At 41.5% G+C, this 24,145-nt stretch overlaps 1 protein-coding gene across 25 annotated transcripts in view; it reads right to left on the bottom strand.

Moving 5' to 3' along the window:
- Positions 1 to 24,145, bottom strand: part of NRXN3 (neurexin 3) — a 963,701-nt gene that overhangs the window by 903,612 nt on the left and 35,944 nt on the right. For all 25 annotated transcript variants that reach the window (XM_085582217.1, XM_021542849.4, XM_085582229.1 and 22 more), the window contains exon 2: positions 6,128 to 7,369. In XM_085582217.1, coding sequence (XP_085438343.1) covers positions 6,128 to 6,836 — 709 coding nt within the window. In that variant the 5' untranslated portion in view covers positions 6,837 to 7,369. The remainder of the gene's footprint in view (positions 1 to 6,127; positions 7,370 to 24,145) is intronic.

The following is a 24,145-nucleotide window of genomic DNA, read 5'->3' as shown; positions in this document are numbered from 1 at the left end:
AGCGAAGGACGGATGTCCATTCTACCATTTCATCACATGGATTACCACCTTCTCCTGCACCAGGGAGCACTCAGTGCTGATGCTGACATGCAGAGGCTCATCTTCTTTGAGTAGTGACAGAGTTCACTGGGCAGATGTGCTCCTCCTCCAATTCTCTCCCTGGAGTTTTGTGGCACCATTTCCAGCATCCTCAAGGTATCTGGAAGGATTATTGCCCTCCATTTTTCACCAAAACATAACAAAAATTACCTTGTGGCAAATGCCCTGCACACCTTCATGTGCATGTGCTATAGCATGTGCTGTCTTGCTTGGGGCTATATTTACTGCTAATTGACCTCCATGACAAACTGCCTAGCTCAGCAGAAGCCTGTACAGTAATAATAAATCAAATCTTCCCCCTGCCCCTTTGTTTTTATGGCAAAGCCAAAGGAAAAAAACTCTTTTTCAGAAATCAAGTTAGAAATCCCGAAGTTGGAAAGAGAAATTTCTGACTTTTCTCACCTTCACATAATTATTATGAGTTACTTTAATGTTGATCTTTATTTAGTAATGCCCAAAAATTCCAGTTTAGATCCAGACTGTGCACACTTTGGGACAGAGCAGGAGCCAGCAGATTGGTCTATGGGCGTACAGAGAATGCTGTTTCCAAATTCCATCTAGATTTAGTCCTCCAGAAACTTGGTCATCACATTATCTTTGTAAGAGCTAAGAACTCTTCTTTTATTCTATCAGGCAGTTAGAACCAATATGGAGTAGCTACTGTAAACAGTGTATATGAGCTATGGTTTACTCTTCTATAACATTTTATAAAAGAACATTTTCATCCTGAGGCTTTTTTCCCCTGAGTTCACTCTTCTCTGGGTCCACAAATTATTGTCACTCTTCACCATTTCCACCTTACACCAAATAGCAACCTCCTTTGTACTCAACCACCATCTGCTTCACTTTATCAGAGGAAATGTCCAAGCTTTGCCTAACTGAGGGGTTTAACATCTCTTTTACCCAAGGTGTGTAGCTAACTTGCAATCCAGCAGAAAAGGATTGTAGCCCCATAGTCATCTATAATACAAGAGAGGGAAACTACAAGAATATAGCTGTCAGCATGTTACTGCAGCCAGACTATTTGAATCAATGGCATTCACCATACAGGGTCCTGCAATCTTCCTGCAGCTCCCCTGTTTTAAAAGCAGGGGTCTACAAAACAAATCCAGATAGCTCTGGGAAGGGTTTGCTTAGTCCACACTGTGAAAGGGTATCTAAAAGGATCTAAATTCAAATCCTGTGGCTCCTGCTCAGTTTTAATATTTATTATTAAGAATAAAAAATGGTGCTTCAACTCCACCTCAAAGTTTCAAAGCACTTTATTAACATTGATACCTGAACACATCATCTTTCTCTGGTGCTCATCTGGTGATGCATAAAAAAAATTGCAATCAGACTGGAAAATAGATTATCATTTTAATACAACAAAAAAACCAAGAAGAATGAGCAAGCAAAAGAGATTGGGGAAACAATTGCTGCAAAATGAAGTATGGGCAAAGTTCTTACCAGCTTTCTGCCCAATGGCCAGTGCTGTGGCATAAAACAGCAGATTTGCCCCTTGCAATATTTACTCCACAGACCTTGGAGATGATCAATTCTAGATTTTTGCACTGGGGAGTGAAGATCTGGGCCTATCCAAAGGGTGTGCCAGAACTGCCTGCTGTCCTCTAGAACAGCAGAGCACAAGACCAAATGGAGGGTCTACAACTGTTTATTGCTGGTGAATTCAATAACCAATTCAATAATTTATATTCAACTATCAAGGAATATGCAAGTGGAAGCAAATATTATGGTCATGTTCATTTGTTTCTGATTACAAAATGTATGTAAATGCATATGCAAATTAAGTGCAAGCATCAGGCTCATGGCAAAGTGCCAAACTATTCTTTAGTGTTGTGAAGACTGGGGTGGCTGGCAGGGAGATACAGCAACTGCAAGTGAGGCTGGGCAGTGCCTTCAGATACAGCCAAGGCTGGGCTGCTCTGAAGGGGTAGGAAGAGGATAAATCCTGCATTAACTTGTCACTTTAAACGAAGCTGAGGGGCTATAGAAAAATCTGTTCCCGATGCAGTTAGAAGTGTGATAATTATAGAGCAATGGGCTCCTCTGTCATTCAGCAGGCAGCATCCCCAGGAAATCTTGCTCTGTAATCAAGGGAAGAGCCGCAATCAAGCCCGTATTCAGCCTTCGTTTAGAAACAGCCCCTGCAGGCAACACAAAGGCTTCAGCATGGTTCTTTGTGAAGTTGGTGATCAACGTCTTGGTTCTCCATCTACAAGCAAAGTTAATGCATTTCTAAGCACATCTTCTGTTCACCTTTCCTCAGAAAGTCCAGAAGGAGTCTTGGAAGAAGGGTGAGGATTTAGGCCAAAATACACTTGTACAAATAGTGTTGCCTTCACACTGTCCACATTTGTGAGCTCACTCTCTACACAGCAGTGTCAGAGAAAGAGAAAATTTCTTGCAGACTAACAGCGTGGTCCTGAATGAGCAGGCACAAACAACCTCTTCTGGCTTCTACAGCAGCTCAGCTTGCAAAATTTGCATGGGGAAGGGTTTTCTTGGGTTTTTTCCCCAGAAATATGAATGTATCTATGATGATGAAATCCTGCAGGAACGTCAACCCTCTTGGCAGCAGCCTGATTCCACAGAGACTGATGAGGTTTGTTAGAGGGGAAGATGCCTCTGAGTTCAGCTTTCATGTCTAATGCCACCATTGCCCAGAAACATACAAACTAATAGCGACTCAAATCAGCCATCCTTTGTACCCTAGGGAGCTGTCAGATTCAGGGGACCAGTTTACTCCAACTGCAATAGAAGTAGTCTCACTTTTTATTCAAAACAGCCAAACTTTCCAAAGTGCACATATTTCCACTTCCACTGTATAAACTCAGACACAGAAACTGTACCTGCTCAGCTACCATCTGGGCACATGACTGCCATGATGTACACAATCCTACAAACTCTGGGTGCACATGAAGTGCCAACATTTTTTTTTGCACATTGAGGACACATTCTGGACAGGACTCACAGTTTCATCTCAGTATGAAATGGTTGTTCACTGTTGACATCCATCATAACTGGAACTGCACTTGGAGTTACAGCAGCCTGTATTACTGTAAATGGAGCTTCATTCCATCACAGTACAGAAACAGCAGGTTCCACTCGCTATTTACTTCTTCTATCTCTGGCCACAAAATAAATGAGTTTGCTATGGTTTTACCATCTGCAGACATAGGTATCAGTCAATAGCCAAGTAATGGCCTGGACACTGTCAAGAGAACTCATTATTAAAAAGGTACACATTACATTTAGCTATTCAAACAGAACTTGTTATTGATCGGATCCATCAATTCCCAGTAAAAGACCCAACTCTGATGAGGAAATGAAAATATGCACATAGACTACAGATTAGTAAATACTGTAATGGAGTGAAGGTTCCCCCCTGCCCCCCCCCCCAAAAAAAAAAAAAGGGAGTTGGTATCCAGTGGAGAGACCAATCTTTTTCACAAGTGAGACTGGGAATAAAATAACCATGTTACTTCTGCATATATCCAGAGGCATGATAAAGATACAAAACAAAAGGGAACAGTTCTGACAACAAACATCTCAGTCTCTTGGGGGAAAAAAAGCAAACAAAGAAAATACAAGTTGTTTAATGGCCAATCAAGCCACAAGCAGGAAGAGCCTGTAGCCAGTTCTGCCATTCCTGCCACATCCTACTGTTTATCAGTGGAGATTCTGCCACACTCGCAGAATTGAAAGACAACATCTTGTGCTTTTCAAAGTCAGACAAAAAGGTAGCTATACTTAATTTGGTTCCCGATTTTTTCTTGCCACTTTTCTTTGTCTGCTTGTTTCTACTTACTAAACAGCCCTTTCTTTCGGTTTTCCCATTCATCTGCACAGACACTGTAACATTTTTTCAATGGCAGTATTTAACACACAGAAATCACCACTGCTGCAGCATAAAGGAGGCAGAAAACAAGGCTGATTATAAAATTTTAACATAAATCAAATATACACCATTTAGTAATATATGTGAAAACAGGAAGAACCAAATAAGGTAATGACTGTGGAAATCTCTACATTTGATCCACTGGAAAAGTTCTCCACACAGCATCTTCTCTGAGAGTAAAAAGACCTCAGCTAACAGTGAGTTAAAATTGTTTGCTTAAGAAGGCACATTGTGACAAACTTCTTTGCTCACCCTTAACAGCAGGTTGGGCTGGAAACTGATGAATCACTATAGGAAACAAACAGCAATGGTGACTCACAGCTTCAAACAGTAACAATAGCACTGCTTTATCCATGGTGTCTACAACAAAAATATCCCTGGATTCATTAGAAGATGTATTTCAGATTCTTCCACCCACCCAGGAAATGCAGAAAGTCCACCCCTGAGCCCTGGTTAGAGTTCTCACAATTGTCCCACAGGTACACGAAATTCCTGCTCACAGTACTTTCTCTAGTGGTTCACTGAAAATCATATGCTGTTGATGTCTTGAGCAGCTCCCCAGGGAGCATGGATCCATTAGCCCAGCAGCAGACAGAGCCTTATACTGTTGTGTTTCAGGGTGCAAATGCCTGTGTGGCTCTTGCAACCTTCTATCACCATAGCATTTAGACCTGAGGTGTGTTTGCTTCATAAGCATATGAAGATCAGGCTAGTTGCCCAGCTCCTGAACTGCCTGGTCACACCCAGAAGTCTGTCCAGCCCCACGTAACTCACGGCTCAACAGTTCTGGCTCATTAATACTTTGGACTAATCAGGCCAGAGCAAATAGCTGGAAGAATTCTGTGTTCAACACTTCACAGACTCACACCTCCTGTCTAAGGTTCATGTACTGTTACCGTATTATTTATATATAAAGCCAAATTTTCTCTTATTATTAAAATCACCTTAAAATGAATGCACATATGGATGCTATGTTTATTTCCAAACATTCCCTTCCCATAAAAACATATTTTCCTTCTCCATCTAAATGCAGACTGTAAGTGTGGAGCTGTAAGGTTTTTTACTTAGATAGCAACACTATAAGGACTGTTTTCACCACATCTCACATTGTACAGGTTAAACTCTGGTTAATCTAGTTTCATTGCCAAAAGAAGTGAATAAATGGTAGTCATGAAAATATATTATTACAAATATTTCCATTTTGACAAAATTTCAGGTTGTTTTTTTTTCCCTTGAGATTGGACACTACTTGTCCAGGTTTCTTTAGTTCAAGCTCAAGCTGTGGTGTTTAAAGTCAAATGTCATAAATAATGTGTGATGAGATTCTCAAATTCACACAGGGATTTTCAGTTGACTTAAGTCTCCTGCACATACAAAATTAATTACCATCACATTGCTAAAGACCAAAGGAAAAATCTGAAATACACTTCATCATGTGGTTTGCATGACTTAAAACTCTCAAACTCAAATTCAAAAATAGAGTACCAAACAATGAGGAAACATTCAAATCCCTCTTCCCTCTGCAACACTATGATCAACTTTAAAAGCAATTTAAGCAATTTAATCAAGGATGCTAAAAAAAAATCAAGGTGCCATTCAGTGATTAGTATGCAAGTAATTGAAGGGAAGTATAGGGCTTCCACAGGCTAGCAACAGCTAACAACAAAAAAGTATACAATGTCCTGTCAATTATGTTAGTGATATGTATAAATATATATATATATATGGCTCCTGTTTGCTGACACTTCACTCAGTTTTCAGGGGCTACTGCAAAAAGCCAGCCATTTATTTTACCAACACTAACCGAAGGTACTTCTTAGTTGTATTTACCAGTTAATGTTCCCTAACCTTATTAATAAGTTGCTGATGAAATGAATGACGACAATGATGATGAAAATCTCTCCATGCTACAAATGCAGCATCCTTTCAGAAAGACACTTGTTGCAGTTGCCCACACTCTCTATCTACTAGAATTTAATTACTTCTATTTGGAAAAAGAATGGTGGAAGCTGAATTCCTTTGACAACCATCAGCAGGAATAAGAACTCTGTCATAGGCCTGCTAAACAACACATTAACTTTTTGGACTGTGTAAAGGTCAATGAGAAGCAGGGAAGTATTCTCTTACCTTCAGAACACAGCTTGCCAGCATATCCAGTGGCTGAGCAGTCACAGTGTGGCTCACCATCCAGAAGGAAGCATGTGCCACCATTTTCACAGGGGTTTTCTGAGCAAAGTCCTTCCATTTCCAGCCGGACCCCTTGACTGCCCAGGAGCTGTGGCTCAGAATTGCCGTATTTAAGATCCAGGATAAATCCTTGAAATGGAGGCTCACTCAGGACACCATCAAGAGTCAAGGCAGCAGGACGAATGTCCAGTGGGACTCCACCAATAAAAAGGTCACTGACGATGTTCATATACTGGCGTTGTGGACGCACCTCACCCGGCTTGGCTTCGCCATCCAGCACTAGCACCGTCCGAAGGTGATTGCGGCTGACCATCAGGAAGTGCCAGCTGCTGTCGTTTACCTGCTTGTCTGTGACAACTGTGGTCTCCGCACAGTCCACACTGAACTGCAGCTGGATGCGCCCATCAACCAGGGACACACAGAGGAAGTCACAGACACCACCATCATCAAAATAGAGAAGCAGCCCAGCAGAGACATTGGTCTTGAACTGGAAGCTGAGTTCGCTCCTAGTGCTGGCATCCCAGCGGAGGTAGCGGGCCCACTGGTTGGGGATGCCCATGAACTCCAGACCCAAACAGAGACCCAGCAAGGAGCCCAGCAGCAAACTCACCTTCAAGGTGAAGTAGATAGAATGCAGAGTGAAGCCCATTGTTTCAAGAATCTGCTCTTCCCTAGGAGAAAAAAAGAAGCCACACTACTGGGAGGAGAACCCCAGCAGTCAACACCAAATTTTAAATCCAAAAGGAAGAGAAGAAGAGCAGACAGAGAACAGGAGAGTAAGTGGAAAGTGACCAAGAAGAAGTGTCTCCTCCCAAGGAAATATCTCAATTATCCTTAGGAACCAGAGGCTTTTATCTCAGAAGTACAGGGTACATGAAGTGACTTCTCCAATGGTGCACTTCTCTGAAGGGCAAAATAACCTACAGTGATTTGTTTTGGTAGAACACAAAGGTGACACTGGTGTTCCAGGAGGAAGGAAAGGGAGAGCCAAAGCCCAAGCCTAAAATTCTTGTTTTCTAGAAGTGATGACAATATTGACGGAGATGGCAGTGAGATAGAAGAGAGAGTGAATTCATAAAGCATGTGAACTCCAAGAGGGCAAAAATAAAGTCAATCTTCATGATGCACTGGTGGATACCCAGCCCATAATTCACTGCTTGGCACTCACGAAGCTTGCAGGACCTGTGGGGTCAAGACAAAAAAAGAAAGGGAAAAGTTAATCTTACTACTCACCATATCTTTACTATGAAGCTTACTAACATCTTGTCCAATAACTTACTTACATTTCTTGATACTCTGGACATTTCTCTATGCTTGCAATTGTCAGTACAGGTCTCAAAAGCAGCAAGGACTCAAAATAAGAGGCCAAAATAGAGAACTCACCAAGTCGTCTGCACACATAACAACAATGAGCAATATAAAAATACACCAAATTATTTAACTCCTTTGATGGATGCAATCTCATTGACTTTACTGGGAAATGGTGCTGGAGCTTTCCCAGTAAAAATTACCTCTCCAAGAAAATGCTTAGGGCAAAACCAGAGTGCCTTAGCACACCAAGGAAGCATTAAAGAATACAGCCCTCCTGTCAGCCTGTCACACAATAGCTGTGGGCCAAATTCACCCCTAATTAAGAGCAAATAATTACAACTGCCTTCAATGAGTTACATCTGTTAACACTAGGATTTAACTCACTTCTGCATACTCACATGTGGGTGACTGTATGTCTGGTGTAGGAGGATGTTTTAAGTGACAAGTAAAGGCAGCACAAAGCTAGGCTTATTCTTTGAAAATTCTACCCAAGAAGAAAGTAAGTCTTCTATTAACGCAGGTATTTGTTCACAAAGATGGGTTGGACACAAGAACAGCTCTGGAAATGGCTAACATTAGCATTGATACAAAGCAGGAAAGGAGATGATGAGAATCAAAGCCTTCGTTTCACAGGAGTCCGCATGAACACAGTTTCCACAAACTGGAACACAAATATTGTGTATGCTTGGGAAAAGTGTTTTGTGCTGTGGACTGTTGCAGATGATAGATCCTCAGTGGACCATGAGAGCTGCTCACAGCAGATGCCTTGCAACCCCATGGTCCATCTTGCTTTGAAGGAGAAGGCACACAGACACTGCACAAGTGGGCAGTGCTGGAAAGTTTCTGTTTGGTAGGGACAGAGGTTGAGCTGCAGGAGAATCACTAGGAAAAGGAGGAGAGAGTTCACAGTCACACCCTCACCTGCCTCAGGCACCTGCAGAAGCTGTAAATCTCCAAAACTGTCAGTCTGACAAATTTAGCCAGCATGAAAAACAAGTCACTTAGAAAACAAAAGTGATCAATTAAAAGAAAACCCACAAGTTGGAGAGAAACGTGAGCTTTCAGTGCCCAGTGGAAACCAGGCCTGTTCCCTGCAGCTGCCTGAGTGAAGCATGTTAGCTAAATTGCTATAAACACAAATAAAATCAAGTCAAAACCAGAGGGAAGATAATTCCTTTTAATTGTTAACAGCTTGGCTGAGGAAAATGGAAGGTGGGAAAAGGAGGTGTTAGGAGAGGTGTAAAATGAACAAAGAATTAAATACAGAATCCAATTCCTCAGTTCATTTGTCATCCTAATAATCACAACTGGGATTGTGATTGTTCATGGAGTTGTGTTGGCTAAGTTAAGATCATGGGGGTTCTGGGGGGTTCTGAAAAAAGGATTGGGGGAAAAAATTATGTGGTTCTTATCCATTTACCTATCTTCTCTGTGCTCCCTAGTGGATTCACTAAAATAGCCCATGATTTATGGAAAATAATAGAGTGAGAGAAAGGTAAGAAAGAAAGTGATGACCCAAGCCTGGAATTACTGATGAGATGGAAATAGGAACCTCATAATATGTGTAAATTAGCCAGTGATGTGCTTCCAGCAGCTCACAGCTTCCTGGACCATTTACTACCACCATGGCAAAATTCACTACTCCATCAAACAGCTCTGTGCTCAGCCTGAGCTGAGAAGGGCAACAAGCCCAGCATGGCGGCAACCTCCACAGAGACCCCACTGCAGCAGGGCTCTCACCCCACCTTTAAATTCTCCTGGGCAGAGTAGATTGCACCATCTGCATCAAAAGCAGCCCTCAGTCTTACACTCTTCTCTCCCTGTTTTAGAAGACCAACACTTTAATAAGCAGTGAAAGAAACTGTAAATCACAGCAGCAGGTGTGAACACTATAGATAACCACAGATGAGATTCCTATGTCCACATACAGTTCAAACTCCTGACTGAAAAGCCTATCAATCTCTCCCAATCCTAGGATGCTGAAATCCTTTTTTTACACAGACAAATCCCAGCCTCCATAGGTCGCTTCAATCCTTGGGATATTTCAAAGGTACAACAATGGGAGTAGGCTACCTCTGTAATGATAAAAGTTCATTAGGACAGAACAAAAGGCATAGCAACAAGGGAAACCAGACAAAAATGGTTAAACAGCAGAATAGCAGTCTTGACTGAGGGAAGCCAAGGGAATTCTTTCTGCTTTGAGTGAGAGAAGCCAAGGTAATCCCTTTCTAGCTGTTTTGAAAGAAGGCAATGCCAGCTCTGTTTCAGAAGACAATGCAAAAACCATGAAATATAGGTGTCATTGCTGGGTGCTTCATTGCATTTGAGACACTGCAGCTCAGATTTTGGGAAGGCTGCCCACACCCAGCCACTAGCAGGCTAGGGCCATCTGTGACTCCCCCAGAGCTCTGTCAGCGCACGTCAGTCCTGACTCACGGTGCTTCCCATTACTCCAGTTTCACGTCTCACACAGTTAAGCCTGTGAGAACAAATCCTGCTGCAGCAGCAGGGTCTTCAAGAAGAGCTCAGAAGACCCAGTATCCTTTATAGCAGGAGGCAGGATCTGAATCCCAACCTTGAGAGAGTAAATCCTGACACACCAATTCTGTGTCTCACCCATTTTCACAATTATTCTCCAAGACATGCTGAGAATGAATAATTTTCTGCTCTTACCATTTTATTTTTAGCACAAATACTACCCTAGCAGCCTCATACAGCACACTGCTACCATAGCAATACATTACAGTTTGGGATAAAAGCTACAGAATCCCAGAGTATTGTCTTACATATTCTATATCTCTGAGAAATCTCATTGTCATGGCATGACCACATCTTGCATAAAGAGGGACTTTATGATGGACAGCAGCAAGAAAGCTATCTCCAATGCCCTTCCAACAGCTTGTACTGCCTCCCTGGCCCACCTGAGAGCTACAACGGTGAGGAACCTGCACACTGAACAGACAGCTCAGCATCTCACACACACCAAACCCACTGCAGGAAACACACCCACTTGCACTATTGAAATGTCCCGCTCACAGGGCTGACAGAGCTGCACAAGATCCCTGGCCAGGGAAGGGAGGCAGCCCCACCGCAGTGCTGAATGCGAGCGCTGCCTCACCACCGCGCACTTTCCCAAACCTGACAGCAGTCCATTAATGCCGGGTCAGAGACATCTGCTCAGCAGCCACGGAGGGGGTCTAGCCCTCGCTTTGAAGTGGCTCTCAACCACTTATCAGCTGTATGTGGAAAGTGAGTGACATTATCTAATTGCCAGCTAATTTCCATAATTACTGACTGGCGCACTCTCTATGCTGGGTTAATATCTTTGCAAATGTCTTGAAACACACCTGCCTAGGAAAGGGGGTGAGAAGCTGTTGTTCTGCACCTTATTTACCCAACTGCACAGAAAGGTTGCAGGAGATGGGTTTTTCACTCCCTGTCCTCCCTCCTCCACTACCTTCCTCTCTGGCTGCTAATTGCTTGGGGATGGACTTACTTGTAATTGAAAGTGTAATTTTCAGCAGAAAAAAGAACAGTTAGATTAATTCAAAGACAGGCTGGCTTCCCTTGCAAACCCCTGCTCCAGCAGCCCAGTGCAAGCCTGTGTAAGTCCTGTTATTCCCCTTCAGGATGCTGGACAAAATCTCACTGACACACTGATGGGAAAAGTTTGCAGTTCACCAGTCTGACACCCTCTGCCACAACCAGAACTATTCACCATGCCATAGTTTGTGCAGAAGGAAAAATATACATTGGTCACCTAAGGTCCATGTATTTAATACCCCATATGAACTCACTTTTGTCCTTTTCTTCACTCTAAAACAAACAAAATCTAAATGTTTTCTTTATTCCCCAAACCCTAATGAAGCAGCAGAGCTTTAGGAAGGAGTAAACAGGATGCTAATTTGGCTCTGCATCCATGTGTCTTCCCTCAATTGGTGCAAAGCACAGCAATCAAATCATTACAGCTCTATGACATATGCTGCTCAAAACAATACAGTAAAATTTACCCTCAATAATTGATATTAAAAGTCCAGCTTGCTAGCAGAGAAAAATGGGGAATTCATAATATTTATTCACTCATCCAGTTCGGAACAATGGGCTTCTTTTGGTTAATGCTTTGAAATCTTTCTGCCTGATCTATGCCCAGCTGAATTGTGGCAAAAGACAAAGGGTCAAAGCATTAAAAAAAATCTTTCCAATAAAAAATGCAGATGTGAAAACTGTGAGTTGCTAGAGTGGAACACAGAAATCCTCCCATCACACAACATCCTCAGCAAGGATGCATGCAGGGATGTTTACAGAGAACTGAGAGGGGACATGGAGGGTTTGAAATTCATGAGACTAGAGAAAACTGCAGGGGCTAATTTAGTTTTTAATTCCTCTAGCAGCATTTGCATCTCAGTAATAAATCTGGACACTGCCTCATACCCTTGCTGGGATGGAGAGGACTTTGGGGCGGTGCCTGGGAAGATGAGCTGAAAGAACTAGGATGAAGATAGAGACAGAGAGCTTCTATCTTCTTTCAATTCTATGATTCTTTTACCAAGGGAGATTTCAGTGGCACTATACAGCTCAGAGGGGTCACAGGTAAAGCAAGATGGGCTTTGCTTAGTGAAGAGGCTGGAAGTGAGGTCAAAAATGGAAGTTTTGCTTTGCAAAGAGCTGAACACACCTAGGTTCTGCTGAACTTGGCAGAGCTTAATGGGATGTAGCATTTACATTACTGGCTGGCTGGCGGTAAGGAGAGAAGCAGTGATATTTCAGGCTTTATCTTGGATATAGAGATATGTGCATATGAAGACCAGCATCTTAAAATTAGGGACTGAGGGTGACAATGAGCACCTGTTGACCTCTTCTCCATGGTTTTCAGGGATATAGTATTGATGCCAGTCTCCCACATCACTGTGAAACCACATATGCCTTTGCCCTACTCCAAGCCCAATTAGAAGAAGTATTCTTCCATGTTTTTGGTACTTTGTGCTACTGATATATCTTGCAAGCTTAACTTTTCCATTCCTGAAAACTGATACTGAGTTATTTAATTCTTATCTACATTCAGCACTGAGTTCCTAGAAGACAGCTGGATCAAGCAAAAAGCAAGAAGGTATGGGGCTGCAATTCAAGAGTGTCCTCTTAAAGTAAGAAAAAAATATACTATAAAGCTAAATTAGTTTGTCTTTGATTCCCTGTAGTGGATTAGTACATACACGTGCACAGCATTGACCATCAATTGTCACCTGTAGGTAGGTGGTTGGTTGGGTTCCTGGTACCTGGGTATGTGATTTGCAGTCAGTTTAAGCCAAATGCCCTTCTCCCCATTCCGAGTTCTTCCCTGAGGAAGGCAAGAATGACTGCTTATGATAAGGCTAACTAACCTCGGAGCCCACCTCCAGAAATACTGTGCAATACCCAAACTAGGCACCTATGCATGGGAGAGCTGAACTCACCTGCACTAGCAAGTCGTACCATTGAAGTGACACCAGCAGCCTCAGAAGGGATATAAGCAAACCAGTAAAGTGCTTAGTTCAATAAACAGCATGAGACCGTGGCAGCACGGCCCCATTTCAGACTCATCAGGCTGAAAAGTCATCTGGCTACTGAAAGAGTCATTTTATCATAACCACCCTTCATGTTTTTACCTCCTGAGCCTATTTAAACAAACTTAACTCAGAACCAGAGCTCTACAAATCTATCCTGGAAAAAGAAGGGTTAAAAAAGCCACAAGGGACATTGTGACTCCCTTCTTAAACACTCTCACCACCCCACAGAGGAGCCCATCTAGTCCATGAGAGTGACCTTTAACTAGCCTACCTAGCCAGGGCTCAGCATGAATGCAATTTACAGACCATTTCAGCTCTCCAGCTTTCTTAACACAAAGAAGAAAAATCAAAACCCAAGCACAATGGAAAAGAAAGAAAGAGAGAGGGAAAATAACCCTGCAGAGCAATCATGTCTGGGGCTGCTCTGATGGCTTTCTGTTCCCTTCCAGGACACAGAAATGACTCCCAGTGTGTTAATTACCCCCATTACCACAAACTCTCCACTAACAAGGAGTAGCTAAAAGGAAGCGTTGGCAGCAGCTGAGCAGTTATTGCTCTGTACTGCCACGAAGGAGAAACCAGACTCCCCCATCTCTGAGCTGGTACTAACCAGGAGAGCGATTTCTGCAAAACTCAACAGCCTTTATTGTAATTCCCATGGCAGCTGCACTGGAAACACTGGCCTTGCCTCAATTCCACCGTCGTTAAACGAGAACAAAGAATACCTGCTTTTCTAAAGACTTTGGAGCTCAACAGTTGGAGAGCTCTGAATCATTATCATTTATTTTACTCCTTCTGTAGATGGTCTGTCTCCATCCCCTGCATTCTCTCCTTTCTGCCATCAAAAAGCTTGGACAGATCTGTAGCATTGTTTATTCTACCAGATCCAAATACACCAAATGCAGTCAGTAGCTATACACATCTCAGCAGGGAATGTTACTGGGGAATTTGGTAGTATCAGAGTTCTGGCATTATTGATAAAGGCAATACTTCTTCCAGAAGTATAAAGTATTTCCATTTGGTTTTAAAACATGCATATATAGTATTTCCATTTTCGTTTAATAAAAATCAAGTCTTTTGAAAATGTGCTTATTATTGCCAAAAACCAAAGTTTGAGCACATCACTAATGTCTGAAAATAAGGCTGCTTCCAAGATTTTCCTAAGAGTGACAGTGCAGAATGGGCTTACTTTCCCCCTAAATTTATTTGATACTACAGACACAGGCCAGCATTAGACACTCCTCAAAGGGGACACACAGCTGGAATTTGTGGGGGACTCCTGACTTGGAAGCAAGAGGAAAAAAGTCACCGATCCACTGCTTTTTCAGTTACCTGATTTTAGAAGAAGGTACAAAGCACAAAATCAACAAAAAATTAAAACAAATAGCAAGAATACTAAGTAACCCTACTAATACCTTGCTCTTCCTAGCTGTCTGTCTACCCATCTGTCTCTTCTTTGCATATGCATTTTAAGTTCTTCAAGAGCAAGAACATTTTCTTTTCTGTCTAACAGAATCTAGCACAACATAATCACGAGCAGAGTTATAAGGCACTAAAGACGTATACACTAATAATTGTGATTTTATGTACTTGAGCTAGCACTAAAATGCCTTTATACTCCAGCTAATGTATAACACTTTATTTAAAAAAAAAAGAAAAGCTTAAAAGGACATTCAGAATGACTATAATAAGAACAAAGCTTTAACTCATATTTTGTTTCACTTACAGATCATAGTAAATTCACACTTTCTTTAACATATTTTATACTCCTGGACCTATTTTCAGTAAGTCAGAGCATGTCAGTCTGCATGTTTTTAAATATTGTGACAGTATATTATAAAGACAGGAGGCAGAAGCAATCAAATTTATTACTGTACTAAAAACATAGCATGTATAGAGGGGGACACTGAACCTGGCCAGATTTCCCTGTCATTAGTATGACCAGTAATTAATTTAGATCATTCTCTTAGTCTGCTGGCTCACAGGAAAATAAGCATCATCCACTTAAAAAGGAAATAAAGGGCCCATGGACATCTTGAAATCTACAGTGGATTTTCCCATTATGTAACATGTTAGCACTCTCTAATAAGTGAACTGAGTTTTAGGAGGTTTTATTGCAACTTAGGAATCTCATGCAAAAATTTATATTCAGCTTCCCTCAAAGCAAACACGAACACCTAAACGTAATGAACAGACATGAGAAGCTGTCCAGAGTGTAGGCAATGCTCTCAGTTCCTAAGCTCTTTAAACAGCTGAGGTTCCATTTACAGACCAAAGCCTTTCAGGGAGCCCAGTTAACCACTGGAAATGAAGTGTGGGTGATCTGTGTTCACCCAGCTCTCACACTGGCTGGTGCTGACCAACACGGGGAGCTGGCACTGGCACCCCGCTAAGCGCTCTACAAGTCTCAGCCACTGTGAGACGACGTCTCTGCTTTCTGAACCACACTCTTACCACTAGCTCCAGAAACATGTTGCTTTTCGTGGGTGTATACATAACAGCAGGCTGGGAATCCCCTGCCATGGGAAATCAATGCATTCTTCCAGCTATCTGTTGTTTGCATCCTCTAATACACCAATTCCTGCCAAAATTCATTCCACCCCATCCCTCTCCCCACTTCTACCTCAGGGTAATTGGTGAACATGATGAGAAGCTATGCATAGACAGGTTTCTCAGTTCTGGTGTGCTGGGGAAATTGAAGTGGAAATCTTTGCTAAGACACACTGGTTCCAAAAATCTTTTAAGTGTCACTGTCTTGGCTGGAAAAGGATAACACTTCAAATGGCTGAAGATATTGAAAACTTTCCAGATCATCAAGGAAATTACTTGTAATTTTGCATGATAAGGGTCTGTTTCTAAACTGACCAGCAATTACCAGACAGGTAAGAACTACACTAAACACATTCTACTTGCAAAGAGTCATTTCAGCCTGGCCTGTGCCTGCAGCACTACATGGTGATCTGTCAGTGTGCACCAAGCAGTCCTCCACCTAGCCCAGACTGCCTGCAGGCAAGGCTGGAATAACAAACCTGTCACTCTGCCACAGCAGTGGGCTCACAGCTAAGACTAAAACAGCGTTGTAGTCTCCGGAGCCCTAGGGACCCTCAAAGCAGAAATACAAAGCTTTGGGCACAATGTGCTTTGAAAGGAAGGCTGTTGAACAGGTAATCTTAGGCTTAGGAGTCCTACGGGCCCTGACAGTGGGATAAGTTACACACAGAATAGGGTTCTCATTTTTGTTTTTTAATTCATTTACACCTTCCTGGTGCTTCTGTGCTTCACACTGTTTTGCCCTACAAGTTTTCTCTCTAGCTGTCTTTTTCTCAGAAACTTCCTGCTCTGAAATGCAGAATCAAACTTTAAGATGTGCAAAACAAATGGATTTTTGCAAAATTCAAGTATAAAGGATTCATCTGCCTATTTCAGTGGAACCACCTAATGACAAAATTACATTCCCTGGAGTAAGAAACACACAAGATGCCAAAAAGGCAGGGGATATATGCATGTAGCAAAGCACAAGAGGAATCATCATACACACAGAGTGACAGAGTGGAGGATATCAACTAAAAGAAGAAGTCCAGAGGCTGGACAGTCCTGAGCTTTCAAAAGTACTTGAGCATGACTGCAGAAAGGTGGAAGAGCAAAACTGCATTTTATTTTAAGATTCATTTGGATAAAAAACATTAGGAAATACTGTAATGGAGAATAACCCTTCAACGCCTGAGAAACAGACTGGGGCACTGCACAGCGCTCTTCTATTTTCTCTCTGTATTAAAGCCCCAAATGCAGGAGTATGCCAAGGCCATAGACCCAGGAAGCAAAGTCTGCCAGCCAGCTTAATACCTCAGGTGAGCTCAGGGAAAGAAGAAGCTAACTAGCAGCACTATGGAAATTAATGCCTTTAGAAATTACTTCAAATTTTCTAATGGAGCATTTTAACACCACTGGAGAAGACATGTCTCTTTATTTAATCATTACTTGCTACATATTGATAAATCAATCACACAAGGTAGATTTAGAGAGATTAAAAAAAAATATATATGTACGTATGTATAGATATTCTTGCAAATGTTCCTTTAAAAGTCAGATGGTATTTTAAAGAGCTTCCAGCCTTGGGACTCACAGTGCAGTGCCCTGGAAGACAATTGACATTCTGAGTGACTGGGCTGCGAATTCAAAATCCCAACTCAACCTGCTCAAGCCAGGATTCAAACTCACATACTTTAAAAATAGGAAGGAAAAAAACTACAAAGAAAGAAAGAGAGAGCGAGGAAAATACCTGAATTCCTGCAACTCCCTAGACCAGAATCTCTAAGGTTATAGATGCAGTAGTGACTCTGGGAATATCACTATACAGTATTCCGTAGCTGCATGGGATGTATTTTCTGCTTTGCCATACTAAATATGAATCTCTCTATGGTTAGCAATACAGCTGACAAAAGGTAATTGTTTGTTACGAAAGCCACTAGTGAAAATGAAAATAACATTTATTATATTGAGGTGCTTTAATTTAATTTTCTATTTTTAATTTAAAAAGGAAACATTCTAATTTACCTGGCTTTGGATATAGTAACTTCCAGTCATTATTTGCAGTTTATTTTTATTTCTTCTGGGAAAGAAGTATAGAATAGGGAAGGAGTATAGAAGTGGGAAAACTGAGACTGCTATATAAATAGCTTCATTCCTAGCAACTGCATAACTTTTCATTTCAAATCAATTTTAAATGTATTACCCTCCCTCTCAACAAAAAAAAAAATCTGAACATTCTGAATAATACATCCTTTCTGCTAACATTGTTTTCACAGTCTGAAAAGCCATTATTTTGACAAAAACATTATGAGCAGTTCTTGCTAACAGCACCCACTTTTTCCTTTTCATACTAAGCCCTGCACTCAGCTCACATGTTGGGGAACTTCTGCATAGCTCTAGAGATAAGTGATGAGGCAGTGATGGATCTTGCTCCCTTTTGGTCCCAATTTTCACCTCCTTGTTTCACATACAGCTTTTGCTAACTAGTGGCAAACTGGAAGCCAGTGAGAGAAATGCTGCAGGATTAGCCCCAGTTTCTAAATTAAACACCACAAACCTTCACAATTATTTTTCTGCTGCCCACTGGTAAGGCAAGCAAGCAAAGACAAAACTGTACAACTCCTCTCTATACCTAAGGAGACACTCTGCCTAGAGCTAAAACATGTGGGTCGAAAAAAAAATCACTAGTGAGAGCACTCATTCTTGAGTAGACTGAGCACTCCAGTCTCCCACCCTGCACCTGTCAAGAGTACAAAAATAAGTCTGGGGAAACGGGGAAAAGCTTTTCTAATCAACACCTATATGGAAGATACCTGATGTGCTTGTAATAACCTGGCAGAAATGCTTCCAAATTACGTTGAGTAACTGAGATTTAGAAGTAACTAATGAAAATGATTACTTGATACCACAGGCAACAGATGGTTCCTGCAACCTGCCAGTTGCCAGATTCTAGGCCAAACCCCTCCCCCATGTAACTTCATCACACATTAATTTAACTCATTTTATCTATAGCACCTAGTTTTTGGCTGCCAATATTTTGCTACTTGGTAGTGAGATTCATGCAATGAACTTCATGTTCTAGCAGTCAGAGTATATGCAAGAGTCAAAATAAGGAGGCTCATGACTTGTTTGGCCTTCGGCAAAGTGCTCTTTCAGGGGTTATAGCTAGGACTACAGCAGCCACATTGTTAAGTTTAATTAGTCATTGTGAAGTGCTCAAACCACTCAAAAGGCAAGCTAACAGAAGAGCAATCTATCTTCTTTTATGGCATTAAGAGTCTGCTCTCAAATTAAGCAAGGGAAGATGTATCTATAAAACACAACATATTTTCTTCCATTATTCCTGATGTTTCAGCCCCAAAGAGGCACGGGTTTACTCAGCAGGCAAGGAGCAAGACACGGCAATGATGGGGAAGTGGGGAAGCATTCATGTGCCTCAACTACTGACCTACCTGCAGCTGCCCTCTCACTCCCCCTGCCCCAGACAGCTGTGGCAGAGCAGAACAGCTCAGTCACAGAGAGCTGACATGGTTTGCACCTCCCTGGGGGCTGCCTTGCCCAGCCATACAGAACCCTCCTCTTGTGATACGACACAGGAAACCGGGGCACTCACCTTCTCTATTTAAATACCAACAAATTAATATGTACAATGACTCCTCTGTGTTTGAAATGAGAATCATGGCCCACAGTTTATGTACTGCCCAGTCAGGAGAACTGCAACCCCTCTTGTCCCCCCACAAAACTCCCTAAAGGAGAACTCATCTCTGGGGTTCCAGAAACAGGCAGTCATCCATCTGGGGAAAAAATAGGTACATTTACATCCATTTTTGACCAGTGGTCATCTTAAAACCATCTGAAAGGGTCAGAGGAAGAGAAAAACATAAATCCAGGCAGGCTGCTTGTATGCAGCATTGCTCAGTGCTAAAGATCAATTAAGTACAACAATTTTAATTTGCTTCCTCCACTTTTCTGGGGCTTTTAAAAGTCAAAAATTAAGCAAGTTAAAAAGACATTAATCTAACAGAAGAAAGTCTCTCTCTGCATTTAATTACCATCTAAATAAAGGGAGGAATCTACAAAGTCTGTTTTGAAAAATATGGGGTTTTAGATTCACTTAATTATGAATATCGTTTAAAAAAATTAAAAGCTGCTTTCAAAGTAGCTGGTTTTCAAACATGTGCAAGGCACACTACAGTAAAAAGTAAAAGTGTCTCCACAGTTTACAGGAAAGGGAAGACATACACCACTGTAAGCTGCTTATACAGAATCCCTAATGTAGGATTTCCTACAGAATTAAATGAAAAGGGAAGAGGATATGGAAAACCCATGAGTCTGTGGGTCTTCCGATTACCTCACAAATGCAGGCTAGAAGTAGTCACCTGTTAAAAAATACATGTCAATAAAGGTGTACAGTTACTCTGCAGCACTGAGCCAGTCTGTTGTCTTGGACTACAGCTCACTCTTGGCTTTCTGTCAGATGGCTCCCAAGAGAATCCTTTACAGCTTCACTATAGCAAACACTGCTCGTCCAGGGCAACAGAATTAGAGGCATTCAAAGTACATCTCCTAAAATATCTATTCCCAATAGCTTTTCCTGACTAGTGGGAGAGATTAAGATTGCAACTGTACCATCTACACCTGCCATTCACTACACAACTAGTTGATTTTAAACCACAGGACTGCAGGCTGTTTCATGATGATGAAAATAAAGTCTGAGGTAACAATACCATAGAGGCAAGAATGCATGATTGAGCAGAGGAGGAAGGGAATGGTAGTGTTCAGTAGAATATTTGCTATTCATGTAGGTAATGACAATAAAGTCAGAAAAAAAATATTTAAGCAGCGCTGCTGGGGAAAAAAAACATAAAAGGACACCCCACAGATTCAGTTGATTTCACAAACTTCAAGAACAAACTTCCCTTAATCTTCACACTCATAATAGCTAAGAATCCCACAGGGACATTTTCCTCTTTAGACATTCATCCCCAACAGACTCTGCAAAACTAGGTTGAGAAAATTCTGCTGTTGAAGACAGCTGGTCTTTTTCCTAAGACCAGCTAGACACTGGTCTTGCTACCCCATCCAGTGCACATCCTCATTCAGTACTTTCACAATCAAAACACATGACCCTGGACATTGAAATCAGCCTGTTTGTCCTGCAACTGTAATGTAACTTTGCATTGAGAGGTACTAGTCTATGCCTCTTCCTTTCCTCCTCCCCAAAACCTTCCTCCAGTGCTATCTCCTACTGTCCACTGCCAACTGGAAGCCTGCCTCCTCCTCAGTCATTTTACATCCCACTTCTCAAAACCAAAAGACACATTCACACAGTTTTAGCCAAGCCATCCATCCCCTCTCCACTTCAGTCTTGGCTATAACCCAAAACTGGAGGCCACATCCGACCACTTCTCCAGACCACTGTGGCTTTTACAGCACTCCCTGCCCCAGCCCTCTCCTCATAAGCTGAGGAGTCCCAGCCCCTCCATGTCTCTTCACATGGAGTCTGGTGAATATTTTCCGTGTTTCTAGGTGGGATCACCAGAACTGCATGATGCCAAGAAGCTGTATCATACTGAGTTGCGATTTTGATGGGGTTTAGAGTGCAAGAAATTTAAAATTAGGAGATGTTAAAAAAAAAAAAAAAACAAAAAAAAAAAACCACCAAAGTACCCCAGCATACCACTCAGTTTACTCTGAAGTCCCTACTAACCTGGATTCTCCTCTGGTTCTTTTATAGCTTACATCTTGGAGGTGTTCAAGTGCATAACACTAAGCAATGTGATTAGAATTGATCCAGTGAGACTTCTATCCTGCCCCAAGGGAAAAATTATACTGGATTGTAAGGACAAAATTAAAGGACTTGATTTTGGACCAGCGATCCACAGGTGAAAAGCCATGCTCCCATCCTTGTACTAAACCTCCCAGACACAAAATATTTATCCATACTTACTGGATAATAATTGTTTGAGTACATATTTTCCACAGTTATCAAAACATTCACCAATCTATTCAAGGTAATCACGTGAAGGTTTGGGGTTCGGGATTTTTTTTTTTCTATTTTTGGTAGGAGATAAAGTGAATAAAAGATTTTTCTTTGACCACAAGCTTTCTTAAACTTGCTAAAGAGGAATGGAACTACATTCCACTAGCGAAAGTGATTTTCAGAAAAAATTCAAAGTGGGATATAAAAAAAATGACAGTAGATTTAGGTATGTCAAAGCTACAGCCTCTGTCAGAGAGGAGGATGGGGAAGGAATGTCAAGAATAGCATAACACAAGGCCTATAGTCTCCTGTAAAATAAGCCTTTTTGCTGATCATGTTATTAAACATTTTATTATTTCAGTGACTACAATAACCCCATTTCATGCTCCTGGGTTCATGCTTTTCCATTATCAAAATATGGCCAAAATACCAATGGCTCAGAAAAGAAATTAGTTGATTCCCTTTTTTAAGAGCTGTGTTTGACTTTAATTACATTGATACTTGCTTGGGAAATCAGACTTCAGTCTCAAGAGAGTAAAAAGGGGAAAAAGGAAGGAGAAAAAACAGATATGGAGAGAAAGAAATAGAATAAGAATAGACAGTGGTGAGTCAGATTAATCAAATTAAAAGTTTCTAACCTCCTATCTCTGAAATTTCAGCCAATGCCCCTACTTAGGAATATGGGTGAATGAGTTTTTTAATTATTTGTTTAGTTTTCTTTTATCAGTCATCTATTCAGAAAATTCTGACATCTTCAAGCAGGCATGGTTATCAATCATTAGAAAGTGGTTTTATTTGGAGCTGCTCATAAGAAACTGAAGACTCTAAAATAAGCTTAATGCAAAAGGATGGTACTTCAAGGAAGAGGAAAGCAGCAAACATGGGAGAAGTCTGTTTACCTTTCTTTCCATGTGGGTTAGTACCTAAGACTGAAAAAACGAAGCACTGCAGTCACAGTGAACAACCAGGGAAGATTCTGCACAGGTGGGTAAGAAAGAAGTAGTTGTAACACGGATCTCTCCATGGAAAATGCTTTTGCTTTTTTCACTTATTCTTTTCATCTTTTATGACTGAGTTTCTCAGTGACAAAACACCACGTTGCTTGTCCAAGCTGTGTCCACAAGTGCCAAAATATTTATTCCTAGGTTGCTATTTCACAGCTGCTGATCAGCACTCAGCAGCATGGTCAAACCTTCATCTTTCATTCCTTTCTCACTCCCCTGCACTCCTGACTTCCTCTCCTTCCAGCCTTTCTTTCCTCCACTCTTACCCCTTCTCATTCCATTTTAATCAAGGTTCTTTCCTAATTAAAACAAACAAATATGTGGAAGCAATTAACGTCTTGAAGGAAGCAGATGGTGGAATAGTGCCATTTCGTTATTGCATTAAGCCTTAACTTGCTATCTCTTCAAACTTTGTGCACTTTAATTAAGCGCTGTTACAGGCAAGTTCAATGGGCTCTAGAGTAGAGTTTATCCAATTAGCTCCTGAAAAGCTGATGGTGCATGGTGGCAGGCTCAGCATGCAGCTGGGAAGGGCAACTCAAGAGCCAGAAGGGACTAAGAACTTCCTTTACACATCCAGCAGGCAGGAAAGGGAGTGAGAGAGAACCAAATGTTGGTGATGGGGCAGAAATGTAAACTAGCCCTGCCCTGCCATGTTCAGGTGGAAGTTTTCCAGTGCCCATGTCAAAGACTCAATGACCATTAATTTTATGTGCACATAGTTTAAGGGGCCATGGTGACTTTCAGCATCCATGCCACCTTCCCAGAGACAGAGAAGGGGTGAACTTTTCAGAAGATTTTTCTATAGCTTTCAGGTCTATTTACTGCCCTCTCATCTTCAGCATTATCACCACCCTAATCTTTGGCTTCCATTATACCCACCTAGATATAATGGACTGATGAAGAAGTGTCAGTTAAAACTCCTGAGTCACCTAGAAAAATACACTCCAAAACAGAAGGACTCTTTTTTTCCCTTGCATTTCTGGTTGCAGTCAGCCCAACATTGCTGAACAGAAGCTTTTGCAGCTAAAGTAAGGAGTGAAGAGCAATTGTGTCATCCAGGTTCATCCTTTCACTGTGCTCCACAGACACATACCAAAAATGTGGACAGTCAAAATCTGCAGTGACCCAACCTACCTCCCCTCTACCACATTCTGGCAGATGATACACTCCTATTCAACACTGGAGACAAGTGTCTCCAAATCCTACTCACAAATATTTAAGGAAAAACAGCCAGTGTAACTCAAATGGAAACAGCCCTGTAGATCCCAAGCTTCTCTGCACAGAAGTGTCTCAATTCTCTATGCCCATATAAGGAAAAATATACATCTATTTTATACCTAGCATGCAAGACAGACCATTTCTGTGATTCCAGAGTCATACGGGGACCATGCAGAGGAAACACTTTCTGTGTCTGTCAACCACAAAAATTACCTTTTTTGTATAACCAAGGTTGGAATATGACTTAAGGAGGATTCACAAATTACATAGACAAAAAACATCCCTAGAGGTCATCTAGTTTGAGAACTTCTGTGAATTAATTTCTGTTTGAAGCAGGGCAAAAAAAAAATCCACTCCTGTCCTAAAG

The sequence above is a fragment of the Lonchura striata genome, chromosome 5, assembly GCF_050655825.1.
Source record: "Lonchura striata isolate lonStrDom1 chromosome 5, ASM5065582v1, whole genome shotgun sequence".
Classification (NCBI taxonomy): domain Eukaryota; kingdom Metazoa; phylum Chordata; class Aves; order Passeriformes; family Estrildidae; genus Lonchura; species Lonchura striata.
The sequence above is the reverse complement of the archived record's forward strand: the minus strand, read 5'-3'. Positions and strand labels throughout refer to the sequence as shown.